The sequence below is a fragment of the Dendrobates tinctorius genome, unplaced genomic scaffold, assembly GCF_039654945.1.
Source record: "Dendrobates tinctorius isolate UK_male_01 unplaced genomic scaffold, ASM3965494v1 ptg000007l, whole genome shotgun sequence".
Classification (NCBI taxonomy): domain Eukaryota; kingdom Metazoa; phylum Chordata; class Amphibia; order Anura; family Dendrobatidae; genus Dendrobates; species Dendrobates tinctorius.
In genome coordinates, this window is record NW_027361675.1 from 52,904,126 (window position 1) to 52,931,774 (window position 27,649).

The window sequence follows — 27,649 nt, forward strand, 5'->3', positions numbered from 1 at the left end:
TAACCAGGTGGTGAAGTGGTCAAAGAAGGTGGTGGCTGGCCCTGGGGGGCGGTAGATGACAGCCAGTTGGAGGTTGGAGGGGGAGTAGATGCGCACAGAGTGCACCTCAAAGGAAGGGAGGGTAACAGAGGGTGGCAGTGGGATTGGGGTGAAGGAGCAGGTATCTGACAGGAGAAAACCAACTCCTCCACCATGTTTGCTGCTGGGGCGGGGGGTGTGAGAAAGGTGGAAGCCGCCATACGAAAGTGCAGCAGGAGAGGCTGTGTCAGAAGGGGTGAGCCAGGTTTCGGTGATGGCGAGGAAGGAGAGTTTGGTAGTAACAAAAAGATCATGGATGTAGGAAAGCTTGTTGCAGACAGAGCGAGCGTTCCACAGAGCTCCTGTTAGTGGGACTGGGGAAGCGGGGGCTGGGTGAATGGGTATAAGGTTGGAGAGGTTACGGAAGGTTGTGATAGAGCGTGGATGGGAGGTAGAAATGACTGTGGGAATGTGGTGAGGAGGACCAGGATTTGGAGAGATATCACCAGCAGTGAGAAGGAGCAGAGAAAGTGTTACCAGGTGGGGGCAGGAGAGGGCATGAGGGGGCTGTCTGTGTTTGGAGACAGAGGATTGTATGTTAAGGAACAGTTTTGAGGCGGAGGTGAGGTGGATGGGGAGGATTGAAGAAGAGATGAACAGTTCCTTACTAGGAGTAGGGATTAGGGGAATTAGCAGAAAGTGAAGGATTATTGGGGTGAAAGTGAAAACAAACAGAAACATTGTTTACAGTGACTGTGTCCAGTTACCTTCAGTTCCCTTCTGGTTCAATTCTGGTTTTAATTCTTAAATTAATCTTCACACTTCTAGCACACACTTATAGCAATCACAATGCAGACTGAAGTCTATGCAGACTTGTACTCTGCAATATATGTACAACTAAGTGCAGTCAGGTGTGAAGCAGAGAGGAGTGGTCCCTGCTCATCTTGGCCAGACAATTAAGAGTGGACCAGATGTATATGATCAAGCCAGAGTAAACAAGGTCATAGATAACACTGGGGTAAGCTGGGGTTAGCTGAAAGGCATACCATGTGAATGCTAGGTGCAGAGGCAAGTCTATGTGCAAAGCTGGGTGACGCACTGTGTGTCCTTCATAGACAGACAGCAGGAGAGCTGGGTGGATGGACATACCATGTGAATGCTAGGTGCAGAGGCAAGTCTATGTGCAAAGCTGGGTGACGCACTGTGTGTCCTTCATAGACAGACAGCAGGAGAGCAGGAGAGCTGGGTGGATGGACATACCTGTCGGAAGAATATATATATATATATATATATGTATATATATATATATATATATATATATATATATATATATATATATATATATATATATATATATATATATATATATATTCACTATAATATGTTATAACTAACCGTAGTTAGTTACTATGCCCGGGCAGCAGCACCGGGCTCTTCAGCTAGTATACCTATAAAGAGAAAAATCAGACAAACTGAACATTTGGAAGTGGTCTCAATTTTTGCCAGATCTGTATGTTCTCTGATATAATATACACCAAGCAACCTGTGAGTTACGCCGATTGAAGTTTAGTCAACATGAATCATCTGACAATTCTCTTTAAGGCCACATTTACCGTATTTTTCGGACTATAAGACACACTTTTTCCCCAAAAAATTTGGGAGGACAATGGGGGGGTGAGTGTTATAGTCCGAAAGCAGGCTTACCAGGGAGTTGCGCCAGTGGTGTAGCAGCGGAACTGGCAGCGGCAGAGGTGTGGCGATGCTAAGGCTCGGTGACTGTGGTACGAAGTGCATCGTTGGTTTCCATACGGCCATCTTCCTGAAGCCGTGGGCCGCCGGAGGCAGCGTGTACGCAGATTGAGAGCTCGGCGGGCCACGGCTTCAGGAAAATGGCCGCAGAAGGTCGTGCGTGCGCAGATTGATATCTCAGCGGCCATTTTCCTGAAGCCGAGGGCCACAGAGATCTCAATCTGCGCACACGCGGCCTCAGGAAGATGGCCACCGAGAAACCGGCACTTGGCTCTGCTCACCGTGGCCACCGGTCCGCGGCGTCGCCACATTTCTGCTGCCGCCATCCTGAGGAAGGGAGCCTGCTCCATGCTCTGCCTCACCGCCGACACCGGACCCACAGCATCGCACCCCGGGACTGCAGCATTGCCCCACCATGCCTCCTGTGACCCCGCTCTACCACCGCTGGCCCTCAGGTAAGATACCATAAATTCGGACAATAAGACAGACTCCCATCTTATAAAAAAAAAAAAAGGAGATTTTTGTGTACTCACCGTAAAATCTCTTTCTCTTAGCCTTTAATTGGGGAACACAGAACCTTGGGTGTTATGCTGCTGTCCACTAGGAGGCGACACTATGCATAATCTGAAAAAAGATTAACTTTGGCTCCTCCTCTGCAGTATACACCCCTGGACGGTGTCAGCCTTCTCCAGTTTTGTGCCAAAGCATAAGGAGGAACGTAACCAAATAACATAACCATGCCTGTAAGAAGGCTACTATGTACGAGCTCAAGAACAATATGAGAACTCAACAGGAAACAACGGCCCGTAAGGGCAACAGGGTGGGAGCTGTGTCCCCCAATTAAAGGCTAAGAGAAAGAGATTTTACGGTGAGTACACAAAAATCTCCTTTACTCTGTCGCCTAATTGGGGGACACAGAACCTTGGGACGTCCCAAAGCAGTCCCTGGGTGGGAAGCAGTGGACGAATATTGTGCCGACAGTCCCCTAGACTTGGGGTACTGCCGCCTGCAGAACCAGTCTACCCAGGCTCGCATCCGCTGAGGACTGGGTATGAACACTGTAGTGTTTCGTAAACGTGTGTAGGCTAGTCCAAGTGGCCGCCTTGCACACTTGTTGTGCCGAAGCCTGATGCCGAATGGCCCAGGAGGCCCCTACTGCCCGTGTAGAGTGTGCCGTGATACCGGCCGGAAGAGGGGAACTGTTAAGTCGGTAGGCCTCATGTATGGTGGACTTGATCCACCTGGCAAGGGTAGCCTTGGAAGCCGGCAACCCCTTGCGACTACCTTCCGTAAGAATGAAGAGGGAATCGGATTTCCGGAAAGGTGCAGTCCTGGACACGTAAATCCGCAATGCCCTGACTAGGTCAAGCGTATGCAGAGCCTTCTCCACTCTATGTACCGGAACCGGGCAAAGGGAAGGCAGTGAAATCTCTTCGTTAAGGTGAAAGTTGGACACAACCTTCGGAAGGAAGGATGGTACCGTGCGGAGAACCACCTTGTCCTGGTGAAAGGCTAGGAAAGGTCGTCTGCAGGAAAGTGCTGACAATTCCGACACTCTGCGTAACGAGGTGATAGCCACTAGAAAAACCACTTTCTGAGACAGAATGGAGAGTGGAACTTCTCTAAGAGGTTCGAAGGGTGGAGCTTGCAATGCTGTCAGGACCAGATTGAGGTCCCACGTATCCATCGGACGTTTGTAGGGAGGAACCAATCGGGAAACTCCCTGGATGAAAGTCCTTACTTGCGGTTTAATAGCAATGCGCTTTTGAAAAAGGACTGAAAGCGCCGACACCTGACTCTTAAGCGAACTTAAGGATAGCTTGGCATCTAGGCCCGATTGAAGAAAACCTAGTACCTTCGGGAGGTAATAAGGGAGTGGGACTTGTCCATGAGATTCGCACCAAGAAAAGAAGGCTCTCCAGGTACGATAATAGAGCTTGGCAGAGGCAGGCTTCCTTGCCCTGATCATAGTTGCAATGACTGCCGGTGAAAAACCTGCCTGGGTTAGAATCCAGGTTTCAAGGGCCATGCCGTCAAATTGAGGGCCCCTGAGTTCTGGTGGAAGAACGGACCTTGAGACAGAAGGTCGTGGCGGTCGGGTAGACGCCAGGGGGCGTCTGCCGTAAGTTGGACGATGTCGGCATACCAAGTACGTCTGGGCCAGTCTGGCGCGATGAGGATGGTCGGAACTCCCTCTTGCTTGACCTTCCTCACGACCCTGGCTATTAGGGGGAGGGGTGGAAAAATGTACAGGAGTCGGAACTGGGACCAGTCCTGGACCAGGGCATCCGCTCCGAGCAACCGCGGGTCGTGTGTCCTGGCCATGAAATTGGGAACCTTGGCATTGAGATGGGATGCCATTAGGTCCACATCCGGGGTTCCCCATCGTTGACAGATCTGGTAAAAAATCTCGGGATGGAGAGACCACTCCCCCGAGTCCATTCCTTGCCTGCTGAGGAAGTCGGCTTCCCAGTTTTCTACACCCGGAATGTGTACCGCAGAAAGAACCGACCTTGTGTCTTCCGCCCAGCGGAGGATATGAGCCACTTCTCTCATTGCCTGGGCGCTGCGGGTCCCGCCTTGGTGATTCACGTATGCCACAGCCGTGGCATTGTCCGACTGTATCCGTATGTGCGAGGCTGCAAGCAAGTGATGAAAGGCTCTCAGTGCCAAGAGAATAGCCCTGATTTCCAGAACATTGTTGGGCAATGTCACTTCCCTCGGTGACCACTTGCCCTGTGCCCTGTGATGTAGGTGTACCGCCCCCCAGCCTGTTAGGCTTGCATCGGTAGTCAGGATCTTCCATTGTCCTGAGAGGAATGGCTTCCCTCGTGTAAGCGAGGTTGGTTTGAGCCACCAGTGCAGGGACCTCCTGGTCGATGACGTCAACCTGAACTCCCTGTCGAGGGAGAAGGGGTTCCTGTCCCAAGATCTGAGCATGGCTAGTTGAAGGACCCTGAGGTGAAACTGGGCAAATGGCACTGCCTCTATTGCTGCTGCCATCCGGCCGAGGACTCTCATGGCAAACCGGAGAGATCGAGGAGGACTGCGAAGGAGTGTGCGAACTCCCAGACGGATGGCCAGTGTCTTGTCCTTGGGAAGGAGCACCAGGCCCCTGGCGGTGTCGAATACCATTCCCAGGAATGTTAGAGTCCGAGTTGGGATGGTCGACGATTTCTGTAGGTTGACTAGCCATCCCAGGCGACTCAGTGTCTAGAGTGATTGAGACACTGACCTCGCAGTCTTTGAAAGTGGGAGACTTGACGAGGAGGTCGTCCAGGTACGGGACGACTAGAATGCCTCTTGAGTGCAGGACGTCCATGGTGGCCGCCATGACTTTGGTGAACGTTCTTGGAGCCGTGGCGAGTCCGAACGGAAGGGCGACAAACTGGTAGTGGTTTTGGTTGACCGCGAACCTGAGAAACCTTTGGTGGGCGGGAGCAATTGGTATGTGGAGATACGCATCCTGTATGTCTATGGAGGCGAGGAATTCTCCCTGCTCCATGGATGCAACGATGGACCGGAGGGACTCCATGCGGAAATGACGGACCCGTACGTAATTGTTGAGCTGTTTTAGGTCCAGTATGGGTCGGACGCCGCCTCCTTTCTTGGGGACTACAAACAAATTTGAGTAGAATCCTCGGAATCTCTCGTTCGCGGGAACCGGCACCACAACTCCTGATTGAAGGAGAGGGGAAACCGCTTGGTGGAAGACACGAGCCTTTTCTGGTGGTGTTGGAGGAACAGAAAGAAAGAACCGGTTCGGTGGAACGGAAGTGAACTCTATCTTGTATCCGGAAGACACTATTTCCCTGACCCACCTGTCTTCTGTAATAGGCAGCCAGACTTGCTGAAAGAGTAAAAGTCGGCCGCCTACTGGTGGGGTGTCTTCCGGAGGTCTCGAGTCATGATGAAGTGAAGTTCTGAGGTTTTCCTCCCTTGGGTTTCGCTTGGCCTGCTTTCGACTGCCAAGCCCTGTCCGGTCGCTGCTGCGTCCGTGGGTTGTCTCTGCGTGGAGAACGGTTGCGGTTTTGCACTGGGCGCGAAACGGACCAGCCCGAGGAATTCCGAAAGGATCGGAATCGCGTCTGGTTTCTTCGTTTGAACATGCGTTTCGGTTTTAGTTGAGGGAGAGAGGTACTCTTACCCCCGGTGGCATTGGCTATCATGGTGTCCAACTTTTCGCCTTAAAGTCTACCAGTAGAATACGGAAGTCGCGTGAGGGACTTCTTTGAGGCCGCATCCGCTTTCCATTCTCGCAGCCAGAGGATGCGTCGGATCGTGATGGCGTTTGATGCTATTCCCGCTACACCTCTGGCGGAATCCAGGGCTGCATGAATCATGTAGTCTGCTACCACTGCCATCTGGACCGCTTGGTCCGAGAGTTCAGGATTTGAAGCCTGAAGACCCTCCTGTAGTCTTTTGGCCCAAGCTAGGATGGCCTTGGCTGCCCAAACTGAAGCAAACGCAGGGCCCAGAGAGGCGCCTGCCGCTTCGAAAATAGAACGAGCCATGCGTTCTACTTGCAGGTCTGCTGCGTCCCTGAGGGTTGAGCTATCCGGCAGAGAGAGTAAAGTCTGCGCTGCTAGCCTAGAAACCGGAGGGTCCACTTCAGGTGGATCTGCCCATTGTTTGGTGTCTTCCTGTGGGAAAGGGTACTTCGCTTCCAGATATTTGCGATTAGCGAATTTTTTGTCAGGCTGCGCAAACTGTTTGGTAAGTATTTTCTCAAACTCATCGTGATTAGGGAAGACCTTAGGTGGTTTTTGAACACTTTCGAAGCAAATCCTATGTTTTGGGACTTCCGGGGGCGACTCTGGAATTTTTAGCACCCGATGAATAGAAGAAATTATGTCCTCAACTAGCGCTGTATTGCTAGGGGGAGAAGGTACCACGGACCTGACCGTTTCATTATCTGAGTCGGAGTCACAGATGCCCTCCGAATCCTGTGCCTCACTAAGGTGATCCCTGGAGGGCGACCTGGGGCGGGGGTCTTCTGTGGTGGGGGATCCCTGTGGTAAATTGCACTGTCTGTCTGTGGCAGGGGACTGCCCAGGAGACCTGGAATGACGCTGTCTCTCCCTAGAGGGGAACGACCTTGTGCTATAGTGCGACTCAGGTGATCCGAGACCTGTGAGTCCGCTTACGTCTGTGAGAGTCAGAAGCAGCATGTTCCTGAGACAAGCTGTCCGTTTGCTGTGTACCGTCCATAGCCGGGGTCCGACTCTGCAGAGCTTGCAGCAATGTAGCAGTTAGGTTGTCTATGGACTGTGACATAGACTGAGACATCTGAGTTGCCCATTCCGGCGTGGCCTGTGACACTGAAGCGTCAGTAGGGACTCCCTGGGGTTCTGACCCAGAGTTCTGGATGCAGACCCGGCAGTGCGGATACGTGCTGCCACTAGGGAGCGTGGCTTTGCAGGCTGTGCAGAATGCATAGAAACATTCCTGCCTGGTTCTCTTCCTTGAGCCCGGCATAGTGCACAGAGGCTGGCTATAAGGGATCGTACAGGGGTGGCTACGCAGAGGGAACCCACAGAAAGCCTTATAGGAAGTATAGATTCACAGCTGAGTAATGAGAACCCAGCTGTGAGCTTACCCCACCGGTGTGCCCCTAGGTCCAGCGCCGACAGATCCAAGTTCTGTGCCCCCCGGAGACCGCTGTGATGCTTCTCTCCTGGATCTCATCCAGAAAAAATGGCCACCGGGGCTCTGAGGAGAGGGAGGAGGGGGCGGAGAGCTCAAAAGGGCGCGCTGGGCTGTGTAAAAACGCGCCCTTTCTGCCTCAATCCGCCCCTTCTATGACACTCCAGTGTGTCATTTTGGTCATCCGGGGGGCGGGCCGGGGGGCGGGGAAAAGGCGGCGGCTTCAGCTAGGCCGAAGCCGCGGTCTAAATTTGAAGCCTGATGCCCAGGAGGGCTCCAGAGCGGCGCGGTAGTCCGGGGGGGGGGGGGCGGATTTGTACCAGACCCCCCCAGAACGGTCGACTGGATAGCGGTGGGGGTAGCAGGGGTAGCGGTTTTTGTATGGGGGGCCCCTGAAGGGCTATGGAGCCGCTGCTGCTGCAGAGACAGGGACGCAGCAAAAGCCCTGTTTCTGCTGTGCCATCCAGTCCGCACCCTCCCCCGGCCCCCACAGGATCCCTCAGCCGGCCTGGGGTCCCTGGAAGCTGCGGAATGCTGCCTGATCTCCGACCCTACCTGAGGCGTCTCAACCTAATACCCCCTGCGGGGGATTAGGGAGGGTGCGTCTGTCACCGTCAGGGGGTCTTCATCCTCGCCTCGACCTCAACCCAGACCCCTTAAAGGTGTTGGGGAAGGAGGGGGGTCTCGACCTCGAACCAGGACCCGAGGGACTGGGGAGGGAGCGACATGGGGAAAAAAACCACCTCAACCGGGTACCCCTAATAGGGGACCAAGGAGGGAGCCATGCCGGGAGTCTCGCTGGAGACCCACTTTTCTTCATCTGTATTTCCGTGAAAAAAGGAAAAAAACGGAAGAAAAAAGGTGTGCCTCCTTGCGACACTAAGCAAAAACTGGAGAAGGCTGACGCCGTCCAGGGGTGTATACTGCAGAGGAGGAGCCAAAGTTAATCTTTTTCAGATTATGCATAGTGTCGCCTCCTAGTGGACAGCAGCATAACACCCAAGGTTCTGTGTCCCCCAATTAGGCGACAGAGTAAAATTTCTACCATTATCCACCCCAAAATTTGGGGTGTGTCTTATGGTCTGAAAAATACGGTAGATGATGTGGATTTGCAACAGACAAGTGCTAATGGAGATGGATGGGTTTTTAGGTTTGTTTTACAGTTAGTTCTGTCAGTCTCCAACATAAACGCATGACGAATAAAGTTATCATCATGGACCCTGCCCCAAAACAACAATTACCACCTATTCCCAGAAAAAATACATGTATGATCACTGGTGGTCTCTGTGCTGGGAGATAGCCAATATCTGTATTTAGCCATGAGTCTCAGACAATGATAGTAGTGGTAGTGCACATGTGACTAAAGTTCCATGTGAGGAACACAAGACCCAGTTTGGTGGGTATGCCAGAGAAAATACATTACCTGCTCAATGGCTAGGTGATAAATGTTGTTTGTAGGCCAAAACACTTAACTAACTGCAGTCACCTTACCGGGCCCAGGCGTCTCTTTGTTCTTCACTGAATGGTTTAACAGGTTTGACTACCTTTCCCTCAGAAAGTAACATATCAGCGTAGCGGACCATGCAATGAATCCACAAGCTGCCATCGGCAGTAACACCAACCACGTGCTTCTCCCTTAACGCATCAACGTGAGGACCTTCTCCTAACACAGGCATGCCGTTCAGATTCAACAACAAGCTGGAAAAGAATGGGAACATACATAAACTGTGCAATTTTCAGGGCATACAGATTCAATTTATTGTACTTTCACGCAAAAGTCTTATAACCCGCTGAATTACTGAAAGATAGAAATATTTAATAATTACTGACTACACAGAGATTCCTAATACTTCTAAAAAAATATCCAGCCCAGATTGCAAATGAAAAAACAAAGTAAGTGGCCTTAAAGTGTGGGGCATCACTCTCTTGTGGACTCTAGATGGGAATTGGCAAGGTCTTTCTTTTTCACCTAGTCTCATAGCCACAGGTAAAGCTGCCGGCGCCAGTTCCATTTCCTAAGCTTCCATACATATGTTCTGCTGCTGAAGGGGTGAGGGATTCGGGAATTTTGGAGAGGAGAAGCATAGAAATGTCAGCCAGGCAAACTGACTCCCAACAAAGCATGTAACCAATGCTTTCCTTCCCTGGAGACATTGTAGTGGATGCTCTAAGACCACATACACTGACATTAGAGAGACTTCATTAAAGGGGCTTAAATTGATTTAATACATTTCCTTTATGTGTGGCAGGCACACATGTATATAAAAATTTTGTGACAAAAAAGGTTTGTAATGTGTGAGAATAGTAAAACAAAATGACTCACCTAAAAAAGGCATCAGCTACATTGGACCGTGTTTTGTCGTCCAAAGGCAAAGACGGACGAGCTTCTGTTTCTGGAATTTTGGAGACTGATCTTTTTGCATCAAAAAATGCATGGAATAATATAAACCTGCAGAAAATAAAATATGAATCAGCACTGTGTAGGACATGTGCTGACCACAACAACAAAGATAGTACCTGTGTAATCGACTTACCGGGCAATGTACATCACTAGGTGCTCATCTGTCTTCACTTGGGGATTGTCAATGATGCTGACAAGCCGAGGGATAATCCACTTTCTCAGCCTAAACACGAAATGGTCATTTCTGGCGAAGAAAGGGATGAAAAGAGAGATGAAATCCGCCTTGTGGTTGTTCTTTAATCTCCATTTTCAGTTTTGTGTAAATGAGATTCTCGTGCTGGGGGGGGGGGGGGTCTTTATGTGGTGCTCTGATTAGGTATTCAATATACAGACTGCTGACAGGTCACTGATCCCTCACTGAACTTCCCCCTAGTTTGCAGAATGAATATCTGAATATACTTTATATATAAAAAAAAAAAAAAAAAACACCTTCTGCAGGCAGGTGTTTTGTGTGCCAATAATACCTCTTATTCAGGTTATTCAGCTGGCTCAATGCTAGTAGAGAGCATTACCAAACAATCAGAGAATTTATAGAACACCAGTTTTACACATTTGTATGGATGGTTATGCATTGACTGGCCGTGAGTCTCCTCCAGTCCCAAACTGCACCGCCTCATATACCAGTGAAGGTGCTGAATTTGGGTTAGGAGACCTGAGACCGGTCCATACATCATGTATGTGTAAATGTAATGTTATAATAATCACTATGTCAAGTACTTCTACAACATCCAAATCTTTCACTTCGTGTATGTGTTATGATGGGCCAATGTACTTGACACCCCAAAACTTTTTCGGATCAGGAAAGCCTAAATATCTCACTAAGAAAAACAAAACCTCACTCACTTGTTTGGATGCTCTTGGTTTTCCCTCTGTCTCTTGGTTGTGAAATTCAGACAGGAATCAATGTCTGGCATAAGAAACATGTTCTTCAGCCAGTCTATATATTTCTGCAGGGCAGCTGGTTGTACGTGTCTCATCACTTTCCATGTGCTGGGCACCACTGGGCACCCTTGGTTCGTTAGTGAGGAGAAGCCAATAAGAACTGTCAATTGCCTTTCATCATCATCACAACTTTCCAGAAAAGCATCAACATAAGTTTCCATCTCTGGTGCAAACTTAAAGCGATCCGCCGGCTAAATATATGGGGGAAAACACAAGGTACACAAAATTAAACACATTACACGGGACGACAGTCAAATGGGACATCTTATTCTGTAACCACATTGCGCTTTGCATTACACTGTGGTTTCACCTAACCTCATCAGAAATTGTAACTGGCAGTTTTCATACCAATATCCAGAGGCCACAAACAATTCAATACTTAGAGGAGCACAGGAGCCTTGACATTCACGCTTGTAAGCCACTTTAGACCTGTAGCCCATGAGAGAGCCGATTTATGGCACAAGGGCATTATCACCTCTTTTTTACCTGCGCTGGTGAATTCAATATGGGACCAAGTGTTAGGCAAGTAGGGTTTTTTTCTCCACTCTAAAAAATGTATTGTATCATTACTATTGAGGGCATTGCATTAGTGAATTATTATTAAGAGCGCACTACTTTTTAATGTAGGCACCCTGGAAGAGAATAAGTACTATTGAGGATACTTTGAGGGACACATTGTGGAAGCATTATTACTTTTGGGGCACTATGGGTGAGTACTATAACTAATTACTTATTGGAAACATTTTAGATTGCACCGATACTTTTGGGGGCACTCTGCAGGCACCATTTATTAGGCACAAACCTTTTATCTGTATGTTATTAGTATTTTCACGAGGAGCATTAGTATAGCACACTTAGTAATATAGTATTTGGACAGCACAGCATAGTATGAGGGGTACAGCAATATGATACTGTTAGTCTAAGTGCACAGAGTGTGTGCACCAACTGTTGGTGCATATATGCTTAAGAAGCATGCACCTGACAATGGCCACAGTGATGGATGCCTAGGTATCTATCCACCAAAGGAAACCACAGCAAATAAATGTATAAATTGTGGATTCCTACACAGTTTAAAAAAAAAAATGGAATGTAGTTGCTTATCAGCCGAATGAAAGAAGAACCTAATCTGGTGATTAGGGGCATATGCCAAAACCCACTCTATTGAGCTTTTCTCAGCATAAACTGCATGAACGCAGTGCAGTTTAGGGCACCAGGATGGACATCTTTGCCCAGAAACTCTGGCCGCAGATTATGGCAATCTAGACTGGATGGAGATGAGGAAAGAAAATGCCTACAATCAGAAAAGACGTCACCTGTGAGCCACTGAATATAAGCGTTATGTACGTTAATTGTGAATGCATCTGACCCATCCAATAATAGTGCTAAAAATAAAATCAAACCATAGATGTCTAAATTAAGTATGTAGAATAATGAGAAATGACACCAGGAAAAAAAAAAAGTATTGAACACATAAAGAGGTTCAAAAAGCCCTGGAAAGTCATGACAGCAGCTGAAATCATCAGTAATTAAAAAGAAATCCTGCAACTTAGTGAAAAATATCAGCTGGTTGAACAGATGGCCTATAAAAAGGTGTCTTGCTACCAAAGTGCCAAACAAGATACATCTCATGATGGATAAAACCAGTGAGCTGTCTGAAGACCCTCGCAACCTTATTGTTGCAAAATATACTGATGGTATTTGTTACAGAATGTAACAATGAGCACTGTTGGTGCCATAATCTGGGAGTGGAAAGAACATGATTTCACCATAAAAAGGCCACGACCAGATGCTCCTCGCAAGATTTAAGACAAAGGAGTGGAAAGAATTATCAGAAAAGTTGACCAAGAGCCAGCAGTGAAGAACTATAAAAAGACCTGGAATCATTTGGTACAATTGATTCAAAGAAAATCATAAGTAATGCACTCAACCTTCATGACCTGTAAGCACACTCACCACGCAAGACTCCATTGCTGAACAAAAATTGTGTTCATGAGCATTTAAAGTTTTCTCCACAACATTTAGACAACCTTGTGAAATACTGGGAGAATATAGTCTGGTCAGATGAGACTAAACTTGAACTCTTTGGATGCCACAATACACACCACATTTGGAGGCCAAAAAGTACTGTACATCACCCCAAAAAACCATACAAACAGTGAAGTTTGGAGGTGGGAACATTATGGTGTGGAGATGTTTTTCAGTATAGGGCACTGGCAAATTCCATATTATTGAAGGAAGATTGGACAAATGTATCGAGACATTCTTGATAAAAATCTGCTGCCATCTACCAGGATGATTAAGATGAGATGAGGGTGGTCATTTCAGCAAGACAATGATTCCAAACACATCCAAGGAAATTCTCAATTGGTTTCAGAGAAACAAGATAAAGCTGTAGAATGGTCCAACCAATCAACTGACCTGAATCCGAGAAAAAAAATTATGGAAGGAACTAAACCTCAAAGTTCATAAAAGTAGCCTACCAAACCTTCAGGATTTGATGAGTGATTGTGTAGAAGAAAGGGCCAAAAACACACCTGAGCAAAGCATGTGACAAGTTTCTCAATACAAAAGGCATCTTCAAGCTGTCTTCACCAACAAAGGCTTCTGTACAAAGTATTAAATTTCACTGAGCGTGTTCAATACTTTTTCCCCGTGTCATTTCTCATTATTACGCATAACTTAATTTATGGACATCTATGGTTTGATTTATTTGCCAGTGAGAATTGGATGGGTTGTTACCAACATCTGGTAAGATTTTCATGTCAACAGCACCTTTAGAAATATACTAGCTGAAGAGCCCGGCGCTGCCCGGGCATAGTAACTAACTGTGGTTAGTTACAGCAAATTATAATTATCCTCCATCCCATAGTCCCGTGCCCATATACCCATCATACATATCCACGATCCCATAGGCCCGTGCCCATATACCCATCATACATATCCTCCATCCCATAGTCGAGTGCCCATATACCCATCACACATCCTCCATCCCATAGTCCCATGCCCATATACCCATCACACATCCTCCATCCCATAGTCCCATGCCCATATACCCATCATACATATTCGCCATCCCATAGTAGAGTGCCCATATACCCATCACACATCCTTCATCTCATAGTCCCATGCCCATATACCCATCATACATATCCTCCATCTCATAGTCCCATGCCCATATACCCATCAAACATATCCTCCATCCCATAGTTCCGTGCCCATATACCCATCATACATATCCGCCATCCCATAGTCCCGTGCCCATATACCCATCATACATATCCACCATCCCATAGTCCCGAGCCCATATACCCGTCATACATATCCTCCATCCCATAGTCCAGTGCCCATATACCCATCACACATCCTCCATCCCACATCCTCCATCCCATAGTCAACCATTATGACATCATAATGAGCGGCGGGGCTTGCAACCTATGACATCAGCGTCGCCATGGCAACCATTGTGACATCATAATGAGGGGCGGGGCTTGATACGCACACACTTTTTCCCCAGTATGTAGATAGGGGCAAAATTGTTTGGTGAATTGGAACGCGCGGGGTTAAAATTTCGCCTCACAACATAGCCTAGGACGCTCTCGGGGTCCAGACGTGTGACTGTGCCAAATTTTGTGGCTGTAGCTGCGACGGCGCGGATGCCATACCCGGAGATACACACATACATACATACATACACACACACACACTTGAGCTTTATATATTAGATTTACTTCGAAAATTGGTGATGTGCTCATACTTATTGTATTTCGCGGACTATAAGCCCCCCCAAATTTTGAGGAGTAAAATAGGAAATAAAATGTTTTAATGTGTCAAAGAGGTCCGTCTTACAGTTTAAATTTAGCTTACCAGGGGCTGGGGGGGGGGGGAGGCTACGGCGGTCAGCACTGCAGGAAGTTCTGGGCTGGGTTTCAAAAACATGTCGACCGTGCAGGTAGGAGCCGAATTTCTAGTCTGCACATTGGATCTCCAGGTGTTGTACTTCAGCAAAATGGCCTTCAGATGCAGAGCACTTGCAGATTGAGATCTCGGCTTGTCACTGAGCTGCTGCCACCCACGCTTTCCCGGTAAGCTACACCCAGACTATAAGACGCACCACCAAAAGTGTGTCTTATAGTCTGCAAAATACGGTACGTCAATAGCTGTAAGGGCTGGCGCGTGTGCATTGGTACAGAGGAGTGATAACATTGTAATAGCTGGACGTATAAGCTATGTTCACGCATACCTATTCTACATAAAGAATGCTTTCTCTTACCTGGGTTGAGACCACATGTTCCCCATAACGTAACATGACATTTCCATGAAGTATCATTTGCAACTGATTTTTATCCAGTAAAGGTAAAGCTGCACCAAGAAGCCTATAACAAAGGTAACTAAGAGAAACAACCCAAATTACTCAGCTGTATCAGTGGCATATGCAAGACAAGCACCAATGATTTTATAAATCAAACATTTTTTTACATCTTATTACAGTGTTAAAAGAGGTTGTCTCTTTAAATTATAAAGATGTTGAATCAGATGCTAAGTATCCAGTTGTTATGTTGGCGTAAATTTTCATTTGACCATATAGTTATCTGAAAGTGATTTAGGAAATATTGTAGTTGCCAGCCACAAAATATGGGCATATATGTAATACAGGAACATGAGGAGCCCATTAGAACTGCACTGTCCAAGCAGCTCTCAATTTAGGGAAATAAGGAGAGGCCTCAATCGAGGGGTCCTCTGGTCTGAAGTCAGAATGCATTAATAGGGCATAAGAAAGGATTGTAATGTGTATTTATCACCAGATGACGCCTTACATTTTTTTATATAAATTATAAGGACACAAGGGCACCTTCTTGGCAGAAATGGCCATCTAACATAAGGGCTGGGCCGTGGATGCATCATTACAAAGCTGGTTAAATATAACAAGTGGCAGAAAAGATCACTGAAAACATACATGCATGGAGCATTATCTTCCTCCATCAAACCAAGCTCCACAACTTCATTCCAAAATAATTCAAAAGCCTTTTCCTTCACGGCAATTCTCAGAACATCAAGAGCTACTCCTGGTAGGCACTTTTCTTTCTTTACAGACTTCGCAGCCATTTTTAGCAAGTCAACCAATCTGGAAACAGAGATAAAAGGACAATTTATTTACTCCTGCAAATCATTTATCCAGCCTTAAAAGGGTTGTCTAAAGTTTAGACGTTGTCCCCTATCCTTGGGGTATGGGATAGCTTCCCGGTCACTGGGACCCCCATTGATCCTGATAACTGAGGCTCCAAAGTACAGCATGTGACTGAATGGAGCAGTAGTCGATAAAGCGTACCGCTGGTGGGTTCATTATTAATGGACTTGTGGGAGTTGGCAAAGCGATGCAGTAGGCTGGCATTTGGGTAGCCCATAAAAATTAATGAAGCGGCAAAGCATATTATTGACTTTCACTCCATAGACCTGCTTTTTCTTTTTTGGATTGGTAGGAGTCCAAGCGGTCAGACCCTCAGACATCAGGATTCAGGAAATGATCCCCAAACCCAATGAGAAGGGATAACATCAAAACTTAAGAATATGCTTTTAAGGTGGCTATATGTTACCCGACTTGCAATATTAACCCCTTAGTGACAGAGCCATTTTGCAGCATAATGACCAGGCCAATTTTTACAATTCTGACCACTGTCACTTTAAGAGGTTATAACGCTGGAACGCTTTAATGGATCCCGCTGATTCTGAGACTGTTTTTTCGTGACATATTTTACTTCATGATAGTGGTAAAATTTCTTCTATATGACTTGTGTTTAGTTATGAAAAAAATGAAAATATGGCGAAAAGTTTGCAATTTTCAAACTTTAAATTTTTATGCCCTTAAAATCAGAGAGATATGTCACACAAATTTCTTAATAAATAACATTTCCCTCATGTCTACTTTACAACAGCACAATTTTGCAAACAAAATTTTTTATTGTCAGGAAGTTATAAGGGTTAAAAGTTGACCAGCGATTTCTCATTTTTACAACAAAATTTAAAAAAACATTTTTTTTTAGGAACCACATCATATTTAAAGTCATTTTGGGGGTGTACATGACAGAAAATAGCCAAAAGTGACACCATTCTAAAAACTGGACCCCTCAAGGTGCTCAAAACCACATTCAAGAAGTTTATTAACCCCTTTACGTGCTTCACAGTAACTGAAGCAATGTGAAAGGAAAAACTTAACATTTAACTTTTTTTTTTGCAAAAAATTTACTTAACCAATTTATTTTTATTTTCACAAGTGTTAAAAGAGAAAATGAACCACAAAATGTGTTGTGCAATTTCTCCTGCATAAGCCAATACCCTATATGTGGCGGTAAACCACTTTTTGGGCGCAAGGCAGAGCTCGCAAGGGAAGGAGCGCCGTTTGATTTTTTCAACGCAGAATTGGCTGGAATTGAGATCGGACGCCTAAACAGTGGAAACCCCAAAAAAGTGACCTCATTTTGGAAACTAGACCCCTTAAGGAACTTATCTAGATGTGTGTTAAGCGCTTTGAACCCCCAAGAGCCTCACAGAAGTTTAGAACGTAGAGCCATGAAAACAGGGATTTTTGTGAGTACTGACCGTAAAATCCTTTTCTCCGAGACGCTCATTGGGGGACACAGAGACTGTGGGGTGTATGCTACTGCCGTCTGGAGGCTGACACTAGGTATACAAAAAACAAGTTAGCTCCTCCTCCGCCACATACACCCTCGCCCCGGTACCAGGCAGAAACCAGTTTAGTGCAAAAAGCAGTAGGAGGACATAAACATAATTTTAACTTATGCCAAACATATGTCTGAAAAAGGACCACCCTACCTTAAATAAGGAATTATACTAATTAAATAAACAAGAGCCAACTGGCTATCAGGGTGGGTGCTGTGTCCCCCAATGAGCGTCTCGGAGAAAAGGATTTTACGGTGAGTACTCACAAAAATCCCTGTTTCTCCTTCGTCTCATTGGGGGACACAGAGACTGTGGGACGTCCTAAAGCAGTCCCTGGGTGGGAAGACAACTCACCGCTCCAAGCCGCATGCCCTCCTGACTAAAGGTGTGCCACTGCTGCCTGGAGAATTTTCCTACCCAGGCTCGCATCAGACGAAGCCTGAGTATGCACATTGTAATGTCTACAAAAAGTGTGCAGGCTGGACCAGGTTGCTGCCTTGCATACCTGCTCTGCCGAAGCCTGGTGCCGAAGCGCCCAAGAGGCGCCCACTGCCCGAGTAGAGTGCGCCCCTATTCCCGTAGGAATCGGTGTGCCTCTAAGACGGTAAGCCTCCTGACTAGTTAGGCGAATCCATCTGGCTATGGTTGACCGTGAAGCTGCGAGCCCCTTCCTGCGCCCTTTGGGGATCACAAACAGCGAGTCTGTCTGGCGGAAAGGTGCTGTCCTTGACACATACCTCCTGAGAGCTCTTACCAGGTCCAACGTGTGGAGCACTCTCTCCACTCTGTGAACTGGTGCCGGACAAAACGAAGGCAGAACAATGTCCTCATTAATATGGAAAGAGGACACGACCTTCGGCAAAAAAGGCGGCGGCGATCTAAGGACTACCTTACCCTTAAAAAAAGTCAAAAATGGAGCCCTGCGAGACAATGCCCCCAATTCCGAGACCCGCCTAATGGAAGTTATGGCTACCAGAAACACCACCTTCCTGGAGAGATATGGCAACAAAACCTCCTGTAGCGGCTCAAACGGGGCCTCCTGCAGGACACTCAGTACCAGATTCAGGTCCCAGGCCTCCAAGGGTGCCATAAAGGGGGGTACCAAATGAGACACCCCTTGAATGAACGTCCTGACCTGCATGATGGTAGCGATCTTTCGCTGAAAAAGGACCGACAAGGCCGATATCTGCCTCTTAAGAGAACTCGGAGGCAACCCTGCGTCTAGGCCGGACTGGAGAAAAGCCAGGATGTTGGGGACCGAGAATGATAATGGCGCAACTCCGCGTTCTCGACACCACTGAAAGAAAACCTTCCAAGTGTTATGGTAGATTCTCGCCGAGGCCGGTTTCCGGGCGCTAACCATTGTAGCCACCACATCACGCCCGAACCCCGCCCGGGTCAGAACCCAAGATTCAACGGCCATGCCGTCAAACACAGGGCCCCTAAGTTCGGGTGGCAGATCGGCCCCTGAGACAGCAAGTCTGGACGTTCTGGTAGCCGCCAGGGTACGTCTGCGAGGTGCTGCACCAGATCCGCATACCATGCCCGACGGGGCCAATCTGGGGCCAGCAGAATCGCCTGAACCCCCTCGGTCTTGATCTTTCTGATGACCCTCGGGAGAAGTGGCAGCGGGGGAAATAAGTACGGGAGCCGAAACTGGTTCCATGGTAGGACCAGCGCATCTACTGCGAGCGCTCGCGGGTCCCGAGACCGGGCGACAAACACTCCCACCTTGGCGTTTTCCCTGGAGGCCATCAGATCCACGTCTGGAGTCCCCCACCGCTGGCAAATTTGCTGAAAAACATCGGGGTGCAGAGACCATTCCCCGGCCGCGATCCAATGCCGGCTTAGGAAATCTGCCGCCCAATTTTCCACGCCTGGTATGTGGACTGCTGAGATCATCGAGTGGTTCCTCTCGGCCCAGCAGAGTACATGTTCTATCTCGCGCATGGTTGCCTTGCTGCGCGTGCCTCCCTGGTGATTCACATATGCCTCTGCCGTGGCGTTGTCTGACTGAATCCGGACCGGGCGCCCTGCCAGCAAGTGCTGAAACTGCTGCAGTGCCAACCGCACTGCTCGAATCTCCAACAAGTTGATAGGGAGACGCGCCTCCTGAGGCGACCATTGCCCCTGGGCCGTGTGGTGGCGGCGGAAGATTGCCCCCCAACCGAAAAGACTTGCATCGGTCGTGATCACTAACCACTGATCCGGGGGAAAGGGCCTTCCCTGACGGAGAGAGGAGTCGCGCGTCCACCACTGAAGCGCCCCTCGGACCTGAGAGGACAACCTGCACTGATGATCGAGCGAGAACGGGCTTTTGTCCCATGTCGCTAAGAGAGCATGCTGCAGGGGGCGGAGATGAAATTGCGCAAACGGAATTGCTTCCATCGCCGCCACCATCTTCCCTAGAACCCTCATCCCAAACCGGATAGTGTGGGGCCCCGGCTGTTGAAGGGTTTGAACTCCCTGCCGCAGTGCTCGAGCCTTGTCCTGAGGGAGAATCACCAACCCTCGGGAAGTATCGAAAATCATCCCTAGAAATAGAATCCTCTGGGCTGGAATAAGGGATGACTTCTTCCCGTTGATCAACCACCCTAGGCGAGTTAGGGTGTCCAGAGTAATGCTGACATTCTCTTCGCAAGCTCGAAAGGTCGAACCCTTTACCAGGAGGTCGTCCAGGTACGGCATAACCACTATGCCCCGAGAATGTAGGGTGGCCATAACAACCACCATCACTTTCGTGAATATCCTGGGGGCCGTGGCCAACCCGAAAGGTAGGGCCACAAACTGGAAATGTCGCCCATTGATTGCGAACCTCAGGAATTTTTGATGCGGGGGAAAAATAGGGATGTGCAGGTAGGCGTCCTGGACATCGATGGAGGCCAAATATTCTCCCTGCTCCATGGACGCTATGACCGACCGGAGAGATTCCATGCGGAAATGCCTGACCCTGATGAACCTGTTCAGGAGCTTTAAGTCCAGAACAGGCCTTACTGTTCCATCCTTCTTGGGTACCGCGAATAGGTTGGAATAAAAACCCCGGGTTTTCTCGCCCTCTGGTACCGGGACAATGACCTCGTTGCGCTGCAGCACTTTGATGGCCTCTAGCAAAGCCTGTGCCCGAACTTCCGTCTTGGGAAGCCGAGAAAGAAAAAATCGTTTTGGCGGATCCCTCATAAATTCTATTTTGTACCCGGAAGACACTAGTTCTGCCACCCATGCGTCGCACGCCACTGCGACCCAGACGTGGCAGAACCTGAGCAGACGTCCGCCTACCCTGCTGTCCCCGGGTACTGGATGTTTCGAGTCATTTTGTTGAGGTCCTTTGAGACCTGGCCCCCCTTGATCTGGGCGGCCGGCTCCGCATTCTGCCCAAGGGGTTGGCCTTGTACGTAACCTGACGCTCTTTGTCTTGGCCATAGCGAGCTGGGCCGGAAGTACCGGCCGCTGCCATCCCTGGGGTACGAAATGCTCGAAAGCGCGTTTGTGGTTGACAAAACGGCACTTTATTCCTCTGTTGTGGAAGAAAGCTGCTTTTTCCCCCCGTGGCGTCTGAAATAATCTTATCCAATTTCTCCCCAAATAACCGGTCCCCCTGAAAGGGCAGAGAAGTCAACGATTTTTTAGAGATTGAATCAGCTCGCCACAGCCTTAGCCATAAGGCTCTCCTAATGGCGATTGCGTTTGCCGCCGCTAGCGCTGCGCCATTAGCTGCATCTAAAGATGCATTGATTAAATAGTCCCCTGCCATTGCGATCTGACTTGCTATCTCGCCTACTTCTGTCGGCACCTCTCTATCCTGCAGGATTTTGTTCAAAGACTCCGACCACGACATCATGGCCTTGGCTACCCATGTCGCTGCAAAAGAAGGGAGGAGCGCTGATCCGGATGCCTCATATACCGAGCGGGCTAAGCCCTCTATGAGCCGATCCGTGGGGTCCTTAATGGCGGAGCCACTGGGAACTGACAACAGGGATCTTGAGGCTAGGCGAGACACTGGGGGATCCACTACCGGGGATTCCGCCCATTTTTTACAGAGCTCTGATGCGAACGTATATTTCGCTTCTAGCGTTTTCTGTCCCGAAAACCGCTTATCAGGACGTTCCCTGTGCCGCTGCACAATGTCCTCGAACTCAGGATGGGAGCTAAATACTCTGTGTGGTATCCTGGCCCCTTTAAAAAGATACCTTATGACCTGTAGCTGGGGAGACATCATCCTCAATACCCAGAGTCTGATTAACAGCTTCAATAAGACTGTCTACCGTCTCCAGACACCCCGGTATATCCAGGTTCAAGGGTTCCTCTACGTCGTCACCCGAACTCTGCTCGTTCCCGGAAAAAGGTGACGGTGAGCGTGATGCCACCCTCGCGGATGCTGACGCACCGGAGGGGCCTGGAGACACAGTATGGGTTCTTTTCCTGTGCGTCTGCCTAGAGAGTGTGCGGCCCCTGCAGGCCGGAGGCTCCTGTGAGGTGGACGACCCCTCCCAAACAAGCGAGCCATCGTCTCTACCCCTATCCGGGGCCTGAAGGGTCTCAATCGCTTTCGTAAGTGAAGCCATGGACCGAGACAGTGATAACGCCCATTCCGGGGGATCCAGACCCCTGGGCTCTGTCGCAGGGGAGGGCTCCTGGGCGCGTTCGGAGTCGCAGGCTTCACACAATTTGATAGTCTGTGCTCGTGGGAACATAACCCCACAGGAAACGCATGCGGCATAAAGGAACGTGTGCGTTTTCCCTTTTCCAGACATAATGCCGCTTACTCCTATCGCAAGCTAAAGGGGAAAGGAGGAGGAGGAGGGTAACTTTTAAATGTGCCCCGGGCAGTCCAGGACAGGGTCGCACTTACCCACAGTCTGTGTGCCCCCCTTCCAGCGTGACTCCTTGCACTGGCGGATGCTCAGCCTGGTGCCGATCCTCTGGGTAGGTTGCCCGTGCTTTTTCCGCATGCGGCCTACCCTGCTCTGAAGCCGGGGCCTCGATTTAAGCCATCGCCCGCCCTAGGCTGAGGGGCGGCACCGGATCTGATGTCACGCTGGGGCGGTGCCGCTGTGACGCCGCGCCGGGGGCGGCGCCGACCGTGATGTCACGCCGGGGGCGGCGCCGGCCGTGACTTCTCGCCGGGGGGCGGCGCCGGCTATGATGCTGCGCCGGGGGCGGCGCCGATCACGCCGCCGCCGCGTGCCCCTAATGGCGGCGCCGACCGCGACGCCATCCTGATGAGTCCAGCTCACCCCCCGACGGCGCCCGGCCCTGGGCCTACTCCGGTCCTACACCCTCGCCCTTCCTACAGGTAATCTTAGGCGAGGGGCGAGCGAGGAGCGCGAGGAGGAGGGGGGGGTACCTGGCTCCTACTCCTACTCCTTGCCCAGAGCCCTCCCCAGCTGCAAAAACTTACCGGGTATTTTGCTCCGTGGACGGTGCAGGCACCCTAACTCCGTCTGCCCAGCAGGGGCGAGGAGAGGGACCGTCCGCCGCCATGCAGCACCGCCGTCTAGCGTTGGTGGAGCAGTGGGGGCGCACAGACTAGTCTTGTGCCACTGTGCAAGCCCATGGTTTCCATACCTAGGGGTGGACAGGGCTAAGTCTGGCATAATGTCCCACGTTGCGGGAGAGAAAAACGTGGAGGGATACTCGCACGTGGTCGCCCGTTGCTGGTTTGGGGAAATCGGATCCTTTCAATAGGATGCGTTGCCCCTCTCTCATCTTCAAAAAATAATAAACACGGAAAAAATAGATGTCTGGGGAAAAGTCCCAGAGATGTCCCTCGGTGCGGGAAAGGATACGCGGAGCGATGCTCAACGCGTGCTCGCCCGTTGTTGGTTTGGGGAGATCGGACCCTTTCTATAGGATCCGTCGCCCCTGTCTCCTCTTCATAGCGAGAGAACCGAAAAGGAATTAAAAAAAAAAAAAAAAAAAAAAAATAGTCTGGAGAACTCCAGACTGCGTGTGCCTCCAAAGACACTAAGCATAAAACTGGTTTCCGCCCGGTACCGGGGCGAGGGTGTATGTGGCGGAGGAGGAGCTAACTTGTTTTTTGTATACCTAGTGTCAGCCTCCAGACGGCAGTAGCATACACCCCAGTCTCTGTGTCCCCCAATGAGACGAAGGAGAAATAAAAAATCATTTTTTTTCCACAAAAATGATCTTTTCGCCCCCAAATTTTTATTTTTACAAGGGTAACAGGTGAAATTAGACCCCCAAAATTGTTGTGCAATTTGTCCTGAGTACGCCCATACTCCATATGTGGGGGTAAACCACTGTTTGGGCGCACGGCAGAGCTCAGAAGGGAAGGAGCAACGTTTGACTTTTTCAATGCAGAATTGGCTGGAATTGAGATTGGACGGCATGTCACGTATGGAGAGCCCCTGATGCGCCTAAACAGTAGAAATACCCAACAAGTGACACCATTTTGGAAACTAGACCCCTTAAGGAACTTATCTAGATGTGTGGTGAGCACTCTGAACCCCCAAGTGCTTCATAGAAGTTTATAACGCAGAGCCGGGAAAAAAAATGATTTTTTTTTTAGCCTGCTATTTTTTATTTTCACAAGGCTAACAGGAGAAATTGGACCACAAAAGTTGTGGTGCAATTTGTCCTGAGTACGCTGATACCCCATATGTGGGGGGGGGACCACTGTTTGGGCACATGGGAGAGCTCGGAAGGGAAGGAGCACCATTTTGGAATGCAGACTTTAACTGAATGTTCTGCGGGCGTCATGTTGCGTTTGCAGAGCGCCTGATGTGCCTAAACAGTAGAAACCCCCACAAGTAACCCTATTTTGGAAACTAGACCCCCCAGGGAGCTTGTCTAGATGTGTGGTGAGCACTTTGAACCCCCAAGTGCTTCACAGAAGTTATAACGCAGAGCCGTGAAAATAAAAAAAATCTTTTTTTTTCTCCACAAGATTTTTTTTAGCCCCCAATTTTTTTTTATTTTCCCAAGGATAACAGGAGAAATTAGACCCCCAAAGTTGGTAAATAGTGGAAACCTCTCAATTCTAGCTCCAACCCTAACCCTAACCCTAATTCCAACCCTAACCGTAATTCCTACCCTAACCTTAATATTCCAACCCTAATTCTAATTCCAACCCTAACCCTAATTCAAACCCTAATTCTAACCCTAACGGAAAAATGAAAATAAATATATTTTCTTTATTTCATTATATTTCCCTAACTAAGGGGGTGATAAAGGGGGGGTGTATTGACTCTTTTTAAATTTTGATCACTGTGATAAACCCTATGCACATTGAATGAAAGAATGAATGGAATCCGTGGGTGATTTTCTTCCCGGACCAAGATGGCGGCGCCCACCGGAGGAGGCAGGAGGGCCCGAGAACCACCGGGAGGTACCGGGGGGGAAATCGGGGACCCTATTTCTCTCTCCTGTGATGTGCAATCACATCAGAGGAGAGAAATTAAATGCGAAATCGCGTTGTTTTTTTTTTATATTTTGCAGTCGCCGTTATACGGTTAATAACATTGATCGCAAAAGTGGGGTCGGTAAAAACCAACCCGAATCATGTTCTCTGGGGTCTCTGCTACCCCCGGCAGCCGAGACCCCCGAAGAAAATGCGACTCTGGGGGGCGCTATACACTTTTCCACAGCGCCGTTAATTAACAACGCTGTTGTTTAAGTACCCTTAACTACCGCAATTAAAAGGAGTATCGGTGGTCGTTAAGGGGTTAAATGATCGCAATCTGGTAAATATTGACTGATTGGCGGTTGCTTCAACTAGGCACCGATTATCTTAGGAATGCGTTCACGACAATATCACAGTGTAAAAGGACCCTTAGGCTGGAGTCACACTGCCGTATTTCTCGTGCGATAATTGCATCGCACTGCATGGACTGGCCGGCACCTCTCCTGACCTGAGCAGGACAGTGTGATGGATTACTATGCAGACGTCAAGCTCAGGTCAGGAGAGCTGACAGCCAGTACGAGTGGCAAGATGCGATTCTCACACGAGAAATACGCCAGTGTGTCTCTGCCCTTAGAGAAAAAACTACTACGCCTCAAAGGGCCTGTAAATTCAAGTAGTAGTCAGCTTCTGTTTTCAACTTACAGAAACAGAACTACCAAGATGCCAATGGTTTAGTTATAGCAACAAAGACAAAAACAGGCACAAAATAGTTGAAAACAACTGGATTTGGGGCCTATCAATTAACAATAAGTTCCTCTATGCAGCAAGCATGTTTCCTCTTACTTTGGGATGTTCTCTTGGGCAACAATTGAAGAAGAACCAATCAACTGCTTTAATTTCTTAGGCTTGAGAGCTCCTGGAAATTTCTGCAGTCCAACAAGAAGTAAATGCAGCTGTTCTGGGGTGCTGAATGCTGACTTTAGATCTGACTTCAGAACCCCAAAGAGCACTTCTTCAAAGCTGGATTCCGGAATCTGAAAACATGAAAATCGTTTATTGTTTTAAGTTATACAATTTGGTGAACCTCCAACAAGACTATTATTGTCCATTTATCATTAAAGGGGTTGTTACACAAATAGAGTACATTTTAATTAATAAATTTTGAAATGAAAAGTTCCAAACTTGTAAAAAAAAAATATAAAATTGTTCACGTGCTGAGATAACTCTTATAAAAGTGACCGTTATGTACTACTGTTGTATTTGCGGTGTTCAAGAATGCAGAGTTGCTCCAGGTCAGGGTAGACACAACACAGTTCGTGGCCAGTAGAGAAAGCATAATAGAGTATACAGGCTAGGCAGCAGGGACTTGCAAGCTGCTTCTTGTCTGCGAGGCAACACATTTCACTGCCTATTTTATCACAGGAGCATGTGGAGCAGTAGTGGTTGAGAAGCAGGTCACAGGAGGCAGGAGCCAGCTACTGCAACCAACACGAAAATTCACTGCTTTCCACGCCCATAGTCCCTCCCACCTTTCAGCACTGACTCTGGCGCCAAGAGGTGGGAGGGACTATGGGCGTGGATAGCAGTGAATATTTATCTTTAAAAGCGGGCAAAGTGTTAGCCACAGGCTCCTGCAGCAGCTGGGCTATTAAAAAAGATAACAATTGACTGCTCTCAGCTTCTATAGTCCCGGGCGTCGGAAGCAGTGAATATTCCGGCAGCTGACCTCGGCGTGCGGGGGCACATGGCAGTGACGTCATGCGCTGTTACACGCTGAAAGCAGCTGCTAGCATAAGCACAGGACACCGCGCTTTGAGGAAGCAAAGGGAAGGTAAGTAGGATTGTTTATTTTTTTTTTAATGTGTGCAACATGATGGGGCCATATATAACATGGTAGTAGGCCATGTGTACCTGGATGGGGGGACATATGTGTACCTGGATGGAGATGGTGGGCCATATATATGAGGAGGAGGGGCTATATATACACCGGAAGGAGGGATACAGGAAGGGGGATATTAGAACAGAATTGGGGGACATTACCACTCTAACCGTGTTAGCAGATACCACAACCCCCCATAACAGCGAGTCATGACCACATTTTTTGCTTTCATTTTATTTTATTTTCTTATAGTCAGAAAAATAAGGTAGTTTGTGGGTTAACCCCTTTAAAGGACGTTCTAGACTTGGCTGAATGACCTAATAAGTTGGTATATTCCCAGACAGAGAGAATTGAAGAGGACTAGAACTCTAGTGCCACCTATTGGAAATAGCAATCCTAAAAGTCAATGTCGACCCTTTAACGAGCCTTGTTTCATGACTTAGGATAAAAGCCAAAAACCAGTCAGTGAGAACAATTTTATAATTGAAAAAAGTATATAATAAAAGTTTAGATGTAAAAGTTGGTAAATTTCCTCACTATTCTATAGTGTAAAAATTATATCATACAGTGACATATGTGAGAAAAACATAGAAACCAACCTCTGACAGTATGTCCACCAAAGTCTTCCGTGGTAAATCCTTCAGGTGTTCCCGGTAGTAGGACAAACTCTGCAGCAACTGGACGCACTGCAGCAGTACTTTTGGATCCTGACAAAAAAAACAAACATTTTTACTTAAATTTTTTTTTATTATTTTAATTCTAGGATAGTGCATACACAACTTAACGTATCTATAAATCTGCAACATACAAGTTCAAAGGAGCAAAGAAATAATTAAGCCATCATATGTAGATGAGTATATCTGTACACAAAGACGCAAGTCTGGAAATTAGTAAAAAGCATCTACAGATGAAAGTA

General features: G+C 48.2%; 1 protein-coding gene across 1 annotated transcript in view; it reads right to left on the bottom strand.

Moving 5' to 3' along the window:
• MYBBP1A (MYB binding protein 1a) overlaps nucleotides 1–27,649 on the bottom strand; it is a 145,615-nt gene that overhangs the window by 88,938 nt on the left and 29,028 nt on the right. Inside the window, exons 5-12 of the mRNA XM_073574686.1 lie at nucleotides 27,333–27,440; nucleotides 25,698–25,888; nucleotides 15,771–15,938; nucleotides 15,087–15,204; nucleotides 10,718–11,007; nucleotides 9,948–10,058; nucleotides 9,737–9,862; nucleotides 8,905–9,111 (exon numbers count right to left, since the gene is read on the bottom strand). Of these exons, the coding sequence (XP_073430787.1) occupies nucleotides 8,905–9,111; nucleotides 9,737–9,862; nucleotides 9,948–10,058; nucleotides 10,718–11,007; nucleotides 15,087–15,204; nucleotides 15,771–15,938; nucleotides 25,698–25,888; nucleotides 27,333–27,440 (1,319 nt within the window). The remainder of the gene's footprint in view (nucleotides 1–8,904; nucleotides 9,112–9,736; nucleotides 9,863–9,947; nucleotides 10,059–10,717; nucleotides 11,008–15,086; nucleotides 15,205–15,770; nucleotides 15,939–25,697; nucleotides 25,889–27,332; nucleotides 27,441–27,649) is intronic.